This window comes from Zonotrichia leucophrys, chromosome 12, assembly GCF_028769735.1.
Source record: "Zonotrichia leucophrys gambelii isolate GWCS_2022_RI chromosome 12, RI_Zleu_2.0, whole genome shotgun sequence".
Lineage (NCBI taxonomy): Eukaryota > Metazoa > Chordata > Aves > Passeriformes > Passerellidae > Zonotrichia > Zonotrichia leucophrys.
In genome coordinates, this window is record NC_088182.1 from 19180552 (window position 1) to 19193821 (window position 13270).

General features: G+C 40.8%; 1 protein-coding gene across 5 annotated transcripts in view; it reads left to right on the forward strand.

Moving 5' to 3' along the window:
- FGD3 (FYVE, RhoGEF and PH domain containing 3) overlaps positions 1 to 13270 on the forward strand; it is a 93956-nt gene that overhangs the window by 38513 nt on the left and 42173 nt on the right. For 3 of the 5 annotated variants that reach the window (XR_010441764.1, XM_064723715.1, XM_064723718.1), the window contains exon 1: positions 9145 to 9309. Coding sequence is in view for 4 of the 5 variants with exons in the window: in XM_064723715.1 (XP_064579785.1) it covers positions 9285 to 9309 (25 nt within the window). In the remaining variant the exon portion in view is untranslated. Of the gene's footprint in view, positions 1 to 9144; positions 9310 to 13270 lie in introns of those variants that run through there. The other 2 variants (XM_064723716.1, XM_064723717.1) reach the window with 1 other exon arrangement.

Here is a 13270-nt window from a genome sequence, read left to right on the forward strand (position 1 = left end):
CTGCAACTCTGGGAATTGGAGATCTGCCATATTTCTCTTTGTTCTTGGGAGAGAATCCCAAAGACAGTAAATCACACAGCTGCAGGTAACCTGAAAGGAACAAATTGAGATGGCTTTGACTGCAGTAATTTGTTTGTAGAATAAATCTCTTTAGGTTTTCACAGTAATGGATCGTTTTGATGTTGCAATTCCTGTGTTAAAGTAGTACAGATGTGAAGTTGTGGGTATATTATTAGGCTGAAATAGTTCATTGATTTGCAAAATCAGTGTAATTATTAATTGGGACTCTTTAATCATAATGAAAAACCTTTTACTTGAAAAAGAAAAAGAAAAAAACAAACTGTGCTCATCTAAGAGGAAAGCCTCAGGAATGCTGAATAAAGATTCTGTCTGCATCCCTTCATCAGGATCTGGTTTGTGCATCTTCGAGGAGGCTCATCCAGTGTGGGCATCTTAGAGGTGGTATAGACATCTGACATCAGTGAGGGCTCTGAGGCTGTCAGGCAAAATGATAGCTTCATCTTTGAAAATCCGTGGTGAAAATGCATTTATAGTTGCAGCTACACACTGCACCTCGTGCTCAGCTGCCTCTGGGGACCCTGTAGAGAGATCTGTTTGGTATGGGGTGTTCCCTTCTGGGAGACCAGGAGTTGTCCGTGGGTGAGCATCCCTGTGTCATGGAGGAAGCAGCCAGACTAAATGTGGAGACCAGAGCTAAACCAAGTGAATTACCAGAAGCATGAGATGCAAAGCGAGTTTGAATGGGAAAGAGGCAGGAGGAGGAAAAGATATGTTGAAATGCTGCCGCTGAAAGACTGAAAAGTGGTGGTGTGTGGGACTTGTCCTGTAAGTCAGAGAAATGCCCTTGCTTGTGCTCACCTGGCTAGAATAAGAACAATGAGGGTAAAATTATGGTCAGAAATGCTTCACTATAACTAGAACTTCCTTTGAGAGAGTTCTAGCCTGTTACAAGTGCTTACTTTATTTTTTACTCTGTGCATGTTATCTGCCCAATATTCAGTCCTGAACTCAGGAAAAAATTAGAGGAAGGCCCATTTATCTTCCATCTTCAATGAATCCTTTTGCAAAAGAAGAAATCAAAACAAAACACGGTCTTTCAAATTAATGAATTCTGGGTTTCATGTTAGTTATAATGAAATATATGAATGAAAACCAATTCCCCTTTTCCCTTCTAAATTAGGCACGTGCAACAACTTAAGAGGGACTTTGATATCTGGACCTTGGCATCTGCACCTTGGCCAATGCAGAAATTAAGTCTTGAAATCTACTGCTGAAGTTAAACAAGTTGCTTTGCATTTCATCACACAAAAGTAAGACAAGACTTGTATGCACCAAAGAAATGAGTCTGACTGGTCATCTCTTCTTACCTCCATTTTCTCTAGTAGAGGAACAGTGTTTGACAGTCCCATGTGATGGCTGAATCTCCTGTTGTGTGCAGCGTTCTGGCAGGGCTTTTGTCTCCTTCAATGTCAACCTGGCTGACACCTACCCCAGGCTCCTTCTCCTTTTCTTTGTCACTCTTTATGCCTCAGTCTTTTTATGTCATCTAACCTGCTTTTCTTACTAGATAGAGGAGTCTCAGGGGTTTTTCTCTTCTACCTTTGATCTTGTATCACAGAAAGTAACTGTGATGATAATTTTTGCCTAATTAAACCATTTCCTCATTTGAGGGGGAAAATCAGCTAAATGTTTCCTCCAGAAGAATGAGATTTTCACAGCCTCTTTGTTATATTTTGTTAGATCATAAAAGTTTGTAACTGCCTTCATTTATAGGGATTTGATGTTCAGTATCCCCTAACATCCATTCTCTATATGTCAATATGAAGAGCAGGCCAAATGTAAATACTGAGAAGACTATGGCTAAATGCAGGAATTTGCTTACCAATGAATAGTCTCCAGCCCTAGACAAAGATAATAAACATGTTTTTTTCAGATTGGAAACCTGTTTCCCATGTGCCTTGTCTGTTTCCTGTACAGGAATGTCACTGGAGGTTTGAAATCATAATGCCAAAGTTTCAGGGACCAGATCTGTAAAGATATGGCAAATTCTGAGGTATGACAGAAATGCTAATGCAAAAGTTACTGATGGGCATCTGTGTCCAAGTCAACTGAGAGACAAAACCTAAGGCCAAACTGATACTCTCCAAAGGGATACAAATATAAACAAAATCTGAAAGAATAACTTTGGTACCAGTTTGTCACAGAATAGCATGGAAGAACTTGAGCATTGCCACTTCGGTGGGTGTCAGTCTCTTCTCCCGTGTAGCAAGTGACAGGACAAGATGAAACAGCCTCAAGTTGTGCCAGGGGAAGTTTAGGTTGGATATTAGGGAAATTTTTGTCACTGAAAAGGAGGTCAAGCCCAGCACAGGCTTCCAAGGACAGTGGTGGAGTGCTCAAAAAGTGGAAGTGTTCAAAAAAAATGTGTAGAGGTGACACTTGGGGGACATGGTTTAGTGGAGAACATGCAGATGATGGGGAGATTGATGGTTCAACCTGGTGCTCTTAGAAATCTTTTTCAATCTTAACCATTCTGTGATCCTGTGATACTGTGGAGAAGCACACAACGTTGACATTGGTTCAGGACATTTACTGTGTAGTTCATTATCACACTCAGCAGCACTGCAGACATAGATCTAGAAATTACAATATTTGTGTTAAACCACATGAACATATATGACTACTTAAAAAAATCTCCCAAGCCCCCACAAAATCCATTAATCCTCATCTACTCTCCAGCAGAGTTTGGATTATAATCACTTAGAAGTTTATTAGCAAAGAAATAATTACATGTGGAGTTTTCCACTCTTGGGACTTGCGTCCATGTAGAGCTTTGATAACAGTGATGCACAAGGAGGAGCTGCTTCACCACAGTCCCTCCTTCTCTGCAGGAGATCCTCAGGCTGGACTCGTCCCTGGGGTGCCAGCTGGATGAGCCAGGTGCCTTCTCACAGAGGGGTTTCAGTGCAGCCCTGTAATTTGGGGCTGACTGCTGTGGCTGAAGGAGGCTGGGGCTGAGCAGCAGACTGCATATCCTCAGTCTTGTGCATGTTAACAGAGGACTCAAAACACAGTCAATAAAAACACAAGACCTTTTTTTTAACTTTGTACCAATAACCCCAGGAGCCGAAGGTAAGTTCTTGCTAACTGCAGTACCACATCCTGTTTCATACAGGAAAGAAAAATATTTTTGTTTTGAGACTTTATTGTGCCTGTTTTTAGTCTTGGAGGAGAATATATTCTGTGGTGCTTTTTCTTTCTCATTTTCCTTTTGAGTGAATTTATTCTGTTCTCTGTGTGGCTTTTCTGGTTGTTGCTTCCACTCCTTAGGCCCCCTTGGAATCCCTAGGGTTGGAAGCTGGCCCTTCTTCCCATTCAGCTGTTGTGGTTTTCCCCTTCACTCATTTTTTGGACAGAATTTGCTTGGCAGCCTGCTACAGAATAAAAATAAAATAAGAAATACCACTTTCCTTCTTAACTAAGGAAAGATTCCATACAGTTAGTGACAGATTCTGATTTTTTGTTCTGGAAAGGAGTTTAAATTTTCTCTGTGGCAACTCAGTGGCAGGTTGAGTTGATTCTGTATTATGTCTCAAGAGATGGTATCATTGCCACTATGGTAGAAATTATGGGGCATATTTGACTGGCCTTGGAAGGATCCTTGCTTTGTGCTGTCTGTGGGGGATGTAGTGGCCAGCTGCACTCAGAGCAACATAAAACACCTAACAGTAGAGTGCCTGCTTGATTTTTTTTGTCTGTTTTTTTTCCTTGCCCCAGTGTAAAATTGTATGTAATGACTTTATAGCAGCAGGATTTCTGAGATGTGCTTGTAATTTTGTCAGGAATTTGGTTCACACATCTGTGTTAACTAGTGCTGCAATAAAGAATTAGATGTGGATGCTTCTCATTTATGTCACTCAGAAATCTTCTCCTGACCATTGTAATTATATAAATTTAAAGTAAACACTTAAGAATCATTATAATAACCAGTTTTCAATAGCAGTTTGCCAGCTAACCCATATCTAAGAGAAAAGCCCTAGTGCCCAAGCTGCCCCTGCAATGGTGGGGGCCAGAGAGCCTGTACTGACACTGCATTCCTGCTTCATGTAGAACTAACAGTGCTAGGAGTGTTTCTAGCTGGAGAAATGTGGGTCTGCAGTGTGAAGTTTTTTTATTTACATGCAAGATAGAACATGAGGACTGTACTGTACTACCCTGTCTAGGGAGCATTGAGTGGGACAAGGAGTGTGCTTTATTGTTGTGAGGAAAGGGCTGATGTACTTCTCTTGAAAAGCTAATTCTTCAAATGAAAGTATACCAGATTAAATGAGTAATGAAAATTCTGTAATGGTTCCTTTAAAGCAGTTATGGAGAAATCCCTTGCTGCAGGATCAAGTGTGAAATGTCCCAGAGGCAGAGAAGTGTTGGAAAAGCTTTGCACAGGTAGCTGGGTTATGTGCTGTTCTGGACAGGGCAATAAAAACAAGAATGCAATGACAGATACAGAGACTGCACTGAAATGAGTGTGTAAAAGAGGTTTTTACTCTTTGTATGTAAAAACCTGTTCAAGGAGAACAGAAGTCAGAGCTGAAAACTCCTCAGGAATATGCCTGCTGTGATTCAGATGATGAGATGTAAGGTGTGTGCTAGTGCTGGTAAAGCACAGCCTTTATTTGGATTAGCTTGCAGGAATGTACCATAGGAAAATCTAATGAGAATAAAGGTGGGGTATTTTGATCCAGATTTATGGAAGATACAATGACAATGATGTTCAGTAGTGACACTTGAGAAGCTATGAAACATCTGTTAGAGAAAGCATTCTCATCTAAGGCAGTTAAAATTAGTCAGAGCAGGATAAAGGTACACCAAATCCCAAATTCCCAAATACTAGTGTTATAGGTCTAGGGAAGGTTTTGGTCCTTTCTTGTGCTTTACATGCACAAATTTGTTAATTTCAGCAATGTGCTTCTTTCACAAAAAACTTTTTTTGTGTCTGTGTTTCTGTGGTGGTGTGAGATGAACTGAATAGACCAAATTTCTGGCAGCCCTGCTCAGACTGAGCAATTTGTCAGGGTTTGTCAGGTTTGTGTTTTTTGTAAGAGTTCAAAGCAGCAGCCCCTCTGTGTCTCCTCGAAGATGGAGTCTGCCCTGCAATGCAGCATTCATTCAAAAATTTTAGATTTTGCTTCATCCTTTATCATTTCCCATGGAGATTCTGATGGGAGAGCAGGATAGGAGAAGAATCTTTGAACATCTTCAAGGCATTTGATGTAAATCTTTGAGCAAGCTCCATCCCATGCTGGTAGAATTGCACTTATTGTCACTTTTGTGGTCCCTCATTTCCCTTCTCAGACTGTGAAGCAGAGTGAGAGTTTGCATGCTGAGAACTGTGTTTTTGTTGGTTTCCATGACATGTTACTGCTGTTACTGACTGTTCTTGCATTAATATCAAACTATATTTAATTAAAAAACTCTATAAAAATATGAAGGAGGCCTACATCTCCTCCTACAAGGAGATGGATTTTTTACAAGGATATGTAGTGATAGAACAAGGGCGAATGACTTCAAACTAAAAGAGCTTAGGTTTAGGTTGGATGTTAGGAAGAGATTCTTTTTGAGGTTGGTGAAGTTGCCCCGAGAAGCTCTGGCTGTTCCATACCCAGAAGCATCCAAGACCAGGCTGGATGGGACTCTGAGCAACCTGGTCTAATGGAAAGGGATTGGAACAAGATGGTTTTTGTTTAAAGTGCCCTCTGCTCCAAACCATTCTGAGAATCTATGATTCCATAATCTAGCTTTCTCTTTTCTATTTCAGAAGATTCAGGCATCTAAACCATCCACATCCTTTGTATCGCATTTCAGATGGTTTGAAAGTCAAAGCCAGCAGAAATCTCGTGTGACTTGTGCTTAGCACAGCTCCTCCATGGGCATTTGCCACGTTTATATGCTTTGACTCACCAACCGCAGTGGTGGTCGGAAGTGAGCTGGGGGAGGTCACTTCCTGTGAACATGGCATTTAACCCATGAAATGAAAGCTGCAGCAGGAGCTGTTCTTCCTTCTTTTTAGTTTTCTTACAACTTAAGCAAGTAAGAAAAAATGTGTGAGTCTCTGCTCTGTCACAAGTAAGTGATATGCCTCTCTTTTGGTGGGGAATTGCAGTCCATGCCAGATTCTTGCTTGCTTTGGAGCATAATGTTTGTTTGATTGCATCTGTTTCTGAAAGCTTATGGTGGTATCTCTGCTATCACTTTTTTTGCTGAATTTGATGTTTTGGAATGTCTGAAAAATGTAAGCTAATTGTTGTCAGTGTCACTGAGCTGGGTTCTATAGCAGGGCTGTACAGCCTCAGCACAAACACTGCCTTACACCCCTGCCGAAGTCTCAGCAGGAGGACGGGAGGAAGAGATGAGCTTTAAGTAGGTTTGAGCAAAATGCTGGAGCTAATAAAGCAGCATAAGATGAAGAATTAATGTGTGAATTTATAAAATAAGGGTCAAAACACCTACTTTGCAGTACTGTAAGTATCTCGTAAGAGGTTTTTGCCTAGACAAAAGGGGTGTCTGGTGGTGCCACACATTTGAAACCAATGAAGGAGCCACTAGCTTTTGCTTTCAGTATAAATGTAAGGTGGCTCACAGCAATGAACCCCAGGAGGAAAGAAACAGCAATTGGGGTTTAATTCCTTTTGAAATTTCACAAAATGATACCAACATGTGACAGTGGTTAAAAAAGAATGGGGAATGCTTAGGGTAACTGGTACTTTATCCCAAGCCAGCATGGGGTAGCTGGGCTCAGCTTAGGATGTCCAGTTGGGGATCTCCTGGGGATGTGGTGTCTGAGGGCAGGAGAAGCTGTGGCTCTCCTGCTTCAGCACCTGTGGGGGACTGTGGACGTGTCTGGCATCTACCAGGAATTCAGTGCTTTGCCAGATCTGAAACCAGTGCTGTGCCTGTGTCATCACACAACAGAGCGCAGATCAGAGGGGTCTTCTCATATTTTTCTAGAGCTATGGTAGGGGCAGAGATTTGACCGTTGAGGAATTGGATCACTGAAGCAGTTTTTAAGAACATACAACATTGCTAGATTGCATTCCAGTCACATGCTAGTGAATACCTGCTGAAATATTGGGCTCTTTTTTCTGCATGCTGCCCTTTATAATTTTCTCGAATTCAAGCTTTTCCCTTGTGCACTGTTTTAATTTCTGGCTGTGATGAGCTACTGTTCATAAGGAAGAAGTTCTAGTCCCTCCCCTTAAAATCTGGCCTGTGGCAGCACTGCTACTGTCACAGAGAGCTTTTGGTACCCAGAGCCAAGCCATCAGCGTAAATTCTGTCAGTGATGATGTGTTTGCAGTAATCTATTAATCTGCTCTAATAATCCTCTCTGTTTTCACCGCATTTTTCTGTTAAATGAAATTATATTTGAATAGAACTTAATACTTAAAATTTCCTGGTTTTAGCTGGAAGGATGTTTTAATAGCTGGTCTCAAATCTGCTGAAAAGAAGATATTTGTGGTAGAAATGCTAATGAAGCTTCAACCAGCAGCAACTGGCATCCATACATGGAGAATTCAGGGATTGTATATTTGGGTGGCAGAAATCAGTAAGCAGATTTGTGCCATCTGAATCTATTTTTGACAACAAAATCTGCAGTCTGCATGGATCAGACTCCAGGGGCTTTATTCAAAAGGTCACATCCTGATTTAATACCATTAATATAAATCTAGGAAAATTTAGTTGATGTGAATGGGAGTGCTTTTCATTTCAGGCTTTTGATCTTAATAGGAATCTGGGAGAAAGCAGGTTGCATTTTTGTAGCTAAAGCCATGTTGTTGAAGATATCACAGAAAGGCAAAGACAGGTTTTTCTTTAGATGTATTGTTTCTATGTGATGTAGGCCACCCTCCACTCTGGTGAGATTCTGGTAAATTCAGCTAGTCCATTTCAAAACAGTAATAGGGAAAGAATGTTTTCTTTGCCATTTTTTAGTGCATTTATGTCAAATTTCTAAATTTGATGTGTTTTCCATTTCTGAGTACTGCCAGAACCCCATATGATTTATATGTTCAAAAGCAGCAACTTTAAACCACATTCCTTTTTAAATTCCTTTTTCAGCCTTCTTATGACACACTAGAAAAGCTGATGTAAGGGTTTTATGTAGCCTTGCCACAAATCAAAAAAAACTTCAAATTAAAAACTGTGGGGTCCATGTTGGTTTGTTTGCTGAGTCTTCATAGAATTGAATCAAGAATGTAAAACAAAAAAACAACAATCATATTAACCACTTCTTTCTCTCTGTTGCCACTGGATTGTATCTTAATGGCATCTTCTACACTGGAGCTTTTGCAGGCATGTTAATCTTTTACATAAGGAGGAATAATAAATAACTGGAGTGATTAAATCTGAAGAAATGGCACTTGTACCATTCCCACCACATGGAACATATTCCTGAATCATCCTAATACAGTTGTATTTTATCAAGTAACAGAACATTATATGCTATAACACTTGTATTTCTTTTTGGAGAAATAATTTTGAAATGTTTTTTAACTTTTATATTTGCTCTTTTATTTTGGGTGCCTATGGTAAAGATGTAAATAATTCATTAAAGACAGGAATGCGGAAATTCTGCCTGTCTTATCAGTCAGGCAGTTTAACAGGATTATTAATGCTGGTATATTGATTGTAATAACTTGTGAGTGAATGGCTCACCCCTCTCCTTTCCCCCTTCCCTTCTTCAGGGACTTGAAAGAGTGATATAATTCCAGAAGTAGCACAAATTTTCTTCAGGATCAATAGAACACATACTAACATTTTCCTCATTTTCCTTCCTTCCTTCCTTCCTTCCTTCCTTCCTTCCTTCCTTCCTTCCTTCCTTCCTTCCTTCCTTCCTTCCTTCCTTCCTTCCTTTCCTTCCTTCCTTCCTTCCTTCCTTCTTCCTTCCTTCCTTCCTTTCCTTCCTTCCTTCCTTCCTTCCTTCCTTCCTTCCTTCCTTCCTTCCTTCCTTCCTTCCTTCCTTCCTTCCTTCCTTCCTTCCTTCCTTCCTTTCTCTTCCTTCCTTCTTCCTTCCTTCCCTCCTCCTTTCCTTCCTTCCTTCCTTTCCTTCCTTCCTCCTCAGTTGCCTTGTTTCTCCTTTTCAAATCAAGTGTCACATTGACTCCAGTCCTGCGTTGGAAGCATGTGGGGAACTGCAGCACATCAGCTCAGCACAATGTCTCCATCAGGCTGGAAGGAAGCCCAAAACCAAACCTGCACTGGCCAAAATGCATCCTTTGCAGAAACCCCAAGGTAGGTGGCTTTGTCCTTCTAGAAATTGTACAAGTTTCTATTGCACAGGAAGTATAATATTTTAAAATTATTGCTTCAGTTTGAGTCACAGCAAACCAGTTACTTTTGCATTCTAATGTATAGCTGGTATGGTTTTATTATCTTCATTTCCCAATGTTAAATAACCACCTAGAGAAGCCTTCAAGAAGAAATTGATTCAGCAATAACCAGTTACTTAACTTTTCACTTTATATTTCTTGTCCTGTTGGTATACTTCATGCAGCTGTGAAGCGTAAGTTGAATTTAGCAACATTGTTTATATTTTTGATAAATTTTTTTAGAAGTATTTTAGGTAATAATATCTTATTGTCAAAACCTGGTCTGTTTTCCATTTATTGTAAGAACTACATGTGGCAGCAGGAAATGCCTAGATGGAGCAAATGTATTTTGAAAATATGGTGTAGAAGCTAAACCAATCACCCGTGGGTTGTGGTACTTCCACAGAACTGCCAGCTAATAGTCAAATAGATGGCACACCCAAAATATGATGGAAGAGGAGCCAGGAAGTAGTATGTTCCAGCTGTTCTTTTGGTCTCCCCAGGCTTCTGAATTCTACAAAAACGATTGCAGATTCTTGAAAGAGTAGAAATTGTTTTCATGTTTCTTCATCAGTGAAATGACATGTGGTCTGTCTTTGTAATGCCAGCTTGCCAAGAGTCCTACTCTCACCACCCCATGCTTTGTAGAATTAATTGCACTTATGTGTGTAATGGGTGCTTGCATCAAGGGAATTGGAGATGCAAAAAGCATGGAACTTGAAAGGTATTTGAACAAAGGAAGCTAAGCCTCAAGAAGATACTACGTTCATAAACCAAAATGTTTAGAAGATATGGGTTCATGTGATAGATGGTCATTGTCATCTGAAAAAGAAGATGTTCTTATGTTGTACACTCTAAGCCATTGCACTACCACCCCATCCCAATTAAAATATCTATACAAAAGCAATTCAGCCTTAAACAACAACAAAGAAAGCATAGTATTTTCTGCTTCTGGAAGTAAACCTTAAACATTAAATTAATATACTACTTAATGCTTGACACATCTCACAAGGTCTGTGTCTTTATGGAGCTTTCACCTAGAGGTCTTGGTAGCCCAAGTTTAATTAATGATTGTTCCATGAATGAATGTTGTTATTACGGGCAACAAAAAGGAATAGCGAAAGTGTCTGTTCAGTGAGAACTGGAACAAATTCATCTGGTGCAAATACTTTGCTGTTGTATTCATGGGCACTGATTTCCAATCACTGAGGATGTTTTTTCTATGTGTGTATTTCAGAAAGTTGGAGGGGCCCTAGATAGCTTGATTCGAAGCCATGAGCTGCTGTGTAAAACCTTCAGGAGAAGGAGGAATGAGGAGATATCTTCCCAGCATATGGCTTCAGCCTTCAGGTGGCACCTGAAAGTGCTTTGTAATGTTGGTATCTTCCATGTAGCAAACTTCTAGTTTTAATTAGAGCCAAAGAATCACAGTTTGGGTGAAAAGGGAAACTTAGACTTATCTTGTTCCATCCTCTGCTATAGGCAGGAATGCATTCCACTAGACTAGGTTGTTCCAAGCTGTGTCCAACCTGGCTTGAACACTTCCAGGGATGGAGAAGCCACAGCTTCTCTGGGCAACCTGTGCTGGGGCCTCACCACCCTCATGGGGAAGAATTAATTCCTAATTAATTAGGAATTAGGAAGAATTAATTCCTAATATCACTTCTAACCCTGCTGTCAGTCAGGAAGCCATTCTGTCTTGTCCTAGTGCTCCAGGCCTTTGTCCAAAGTCTCTCTCTCCACTTTTCTTGGAGACCCTTTAGTCACTGGAAGGGGCTCTAAGCTCCTCCTGGAGCCTTCTCTTCCCCAGGCTGAACACCCTGCCAGCTTTCTCAGCCCAGCTCCTGAGCAGAGAGGCTGCAGCCCTTGCAGCATCTCTGTGGCCTCATCTGGTTGCAACCAGTCAACATCATTCTTGTTTTGGGGGCCCCAGAGCTGCAGGTGGGGTCTCACCAGAATGGAGCAGAGGCAGAGAATCTGCATTACCTGGTGCTCGTGCTATAGGTGGGGATGCAGTCCAGGACACTACAAGGTTCTGGGCTGTCAGTGCATGTGCTCAGGTCATGTGAAACATCTTGACAGCCACACCCCAAAGTGCTTCTTCCTGGGGCTAATCTTGATCCATTCTCCACCCAGTCTGCATCTGGGATTCCCCTGATGCAGATACACTTGGCCTTGAACCAAGGTGGTCTTGAACATCTGGTGTGGCTGAAATTTTGCTTGCTAAGTAGTCCTTGGTAGGGTTAGTGGCTTTGCCTCCATGTTGAAGTCTTCATTTCTCAACATTACTTCAGTAGGTAAAAATTCAGAATTAATGAAAGGGTTTTCCTGCATCCTTTTGGTCCAGTGCAGAATTTGTTGTCTGATGTGATTCAGATGAATCCACTAACAGGAAAGACATCAAATGTTTACATGGACAGCAGTAAGACCCAGTGTAAATGCTTTGATATTATTATAAAACCTTGGGTGTATGTGGGGTAGGTTCTGACATGTCTGCCTGCTGCACTGTGCACCCTCTGTAAGGAGCACAGAGCTTATCTTTGGTTGATGGGCCAGATGGCTGTGTGCTTACTTGTTTTTAGGTTGTTTTTTATTTTTACATGGAGAAACATGGTCAGACGCTCACTGATCACGTGGTCTGCACTTGAAAACACAGATCTTCACCATCCCATTTATATGCAAGAAGATTTTCTTCTCCTGTTTCCCTGTTATTCCTGTATAAGATAGGGCTTGTAGAGGTCCTTTCAGAATTGGACTTTAACATCTTTATTTTATGATAGAAATTTCAGATGATTTTGGAGACTGGGCAAATCAGTCCTCTTATAGGAAGTGTTCTCTTAAGGCTCAAATCTTTAAAAGTTTTGATTTAATTCTTTCATGCTGAAATAAACTCAGTTATGTAGGAAGTCTAAAATCTGACCTATACTGAAAACTCCAAAATGCTTTAACACCTCTTCATCACTGACCTCAGACACGGTCTGGCTATGGACTACTGTGGCAGCTCCCCATTGGCTGGAGCAGGGCAATCTGGGCTGATGTGGATCTTAGAACAAATGCAGAATGAAGGGACTTATGCAAGGAAGGGACAACTGGAATTTACTTTTTGGGCACATATGCCTCAGTTTATCCTCCTAAAGAAAGTAACCCTGGAATTACATTCAGAACAGTTGTCAACTCAAGCCCCATTACAATGCTGATCACATGTCCCAACTGAGGGACATGTCAGAAATGGCTGAAAGAAACTGTTTTCAAAAATGTTTTTTCAAAATACAACATGTAGTTAGAATTTCCTCACGTAATGTGTCAACTCATTGGATAGTCTAGATTGGAGGGCACACTTGGCAATCCTCCTCCATGCAGTGTGTGCTTTGGGAGCAATCCCACAGCCAGTTTTCCTGCCTTCCAATGTCAGTTTTTCCTATGGGAGTTGTTTTCCCTGTGTGAAACCATGACAGCATGGGAATTTGTTGCCATGAGTTACTGCCTGTCTATGCTAAATAATTTACTCTGCAACTAATGTTAAGGTCTGAATAATCTTTTTATAATAACATTACAATTTAATGCCATTTTTAAAAAATACTGTATTAAACTTTGTGCCTTGGCCTCCTTGTGAGTCCTGAAGAGGAATGTGAGTGTTCTTACAAGACTTGTTTTATTTATACCATATACAACGCAACGTAGAACCAAAAGAGGAAGGAAATTTGTGAAGACTAGTACACCACAGAAGAGAGGGGGGAGAGAGAAGGAGAGGAAGAAAAGCCATTATGTTCAGCCTGTGGCATTTTGGACCAAGCAAATGCAAAATCCATGCTGGGGTTGGGTTTTAAAGGTTTATTTTGGGATATGGTTCATCCCTCTACCTTTTTTTTCCCCAATATAAGACA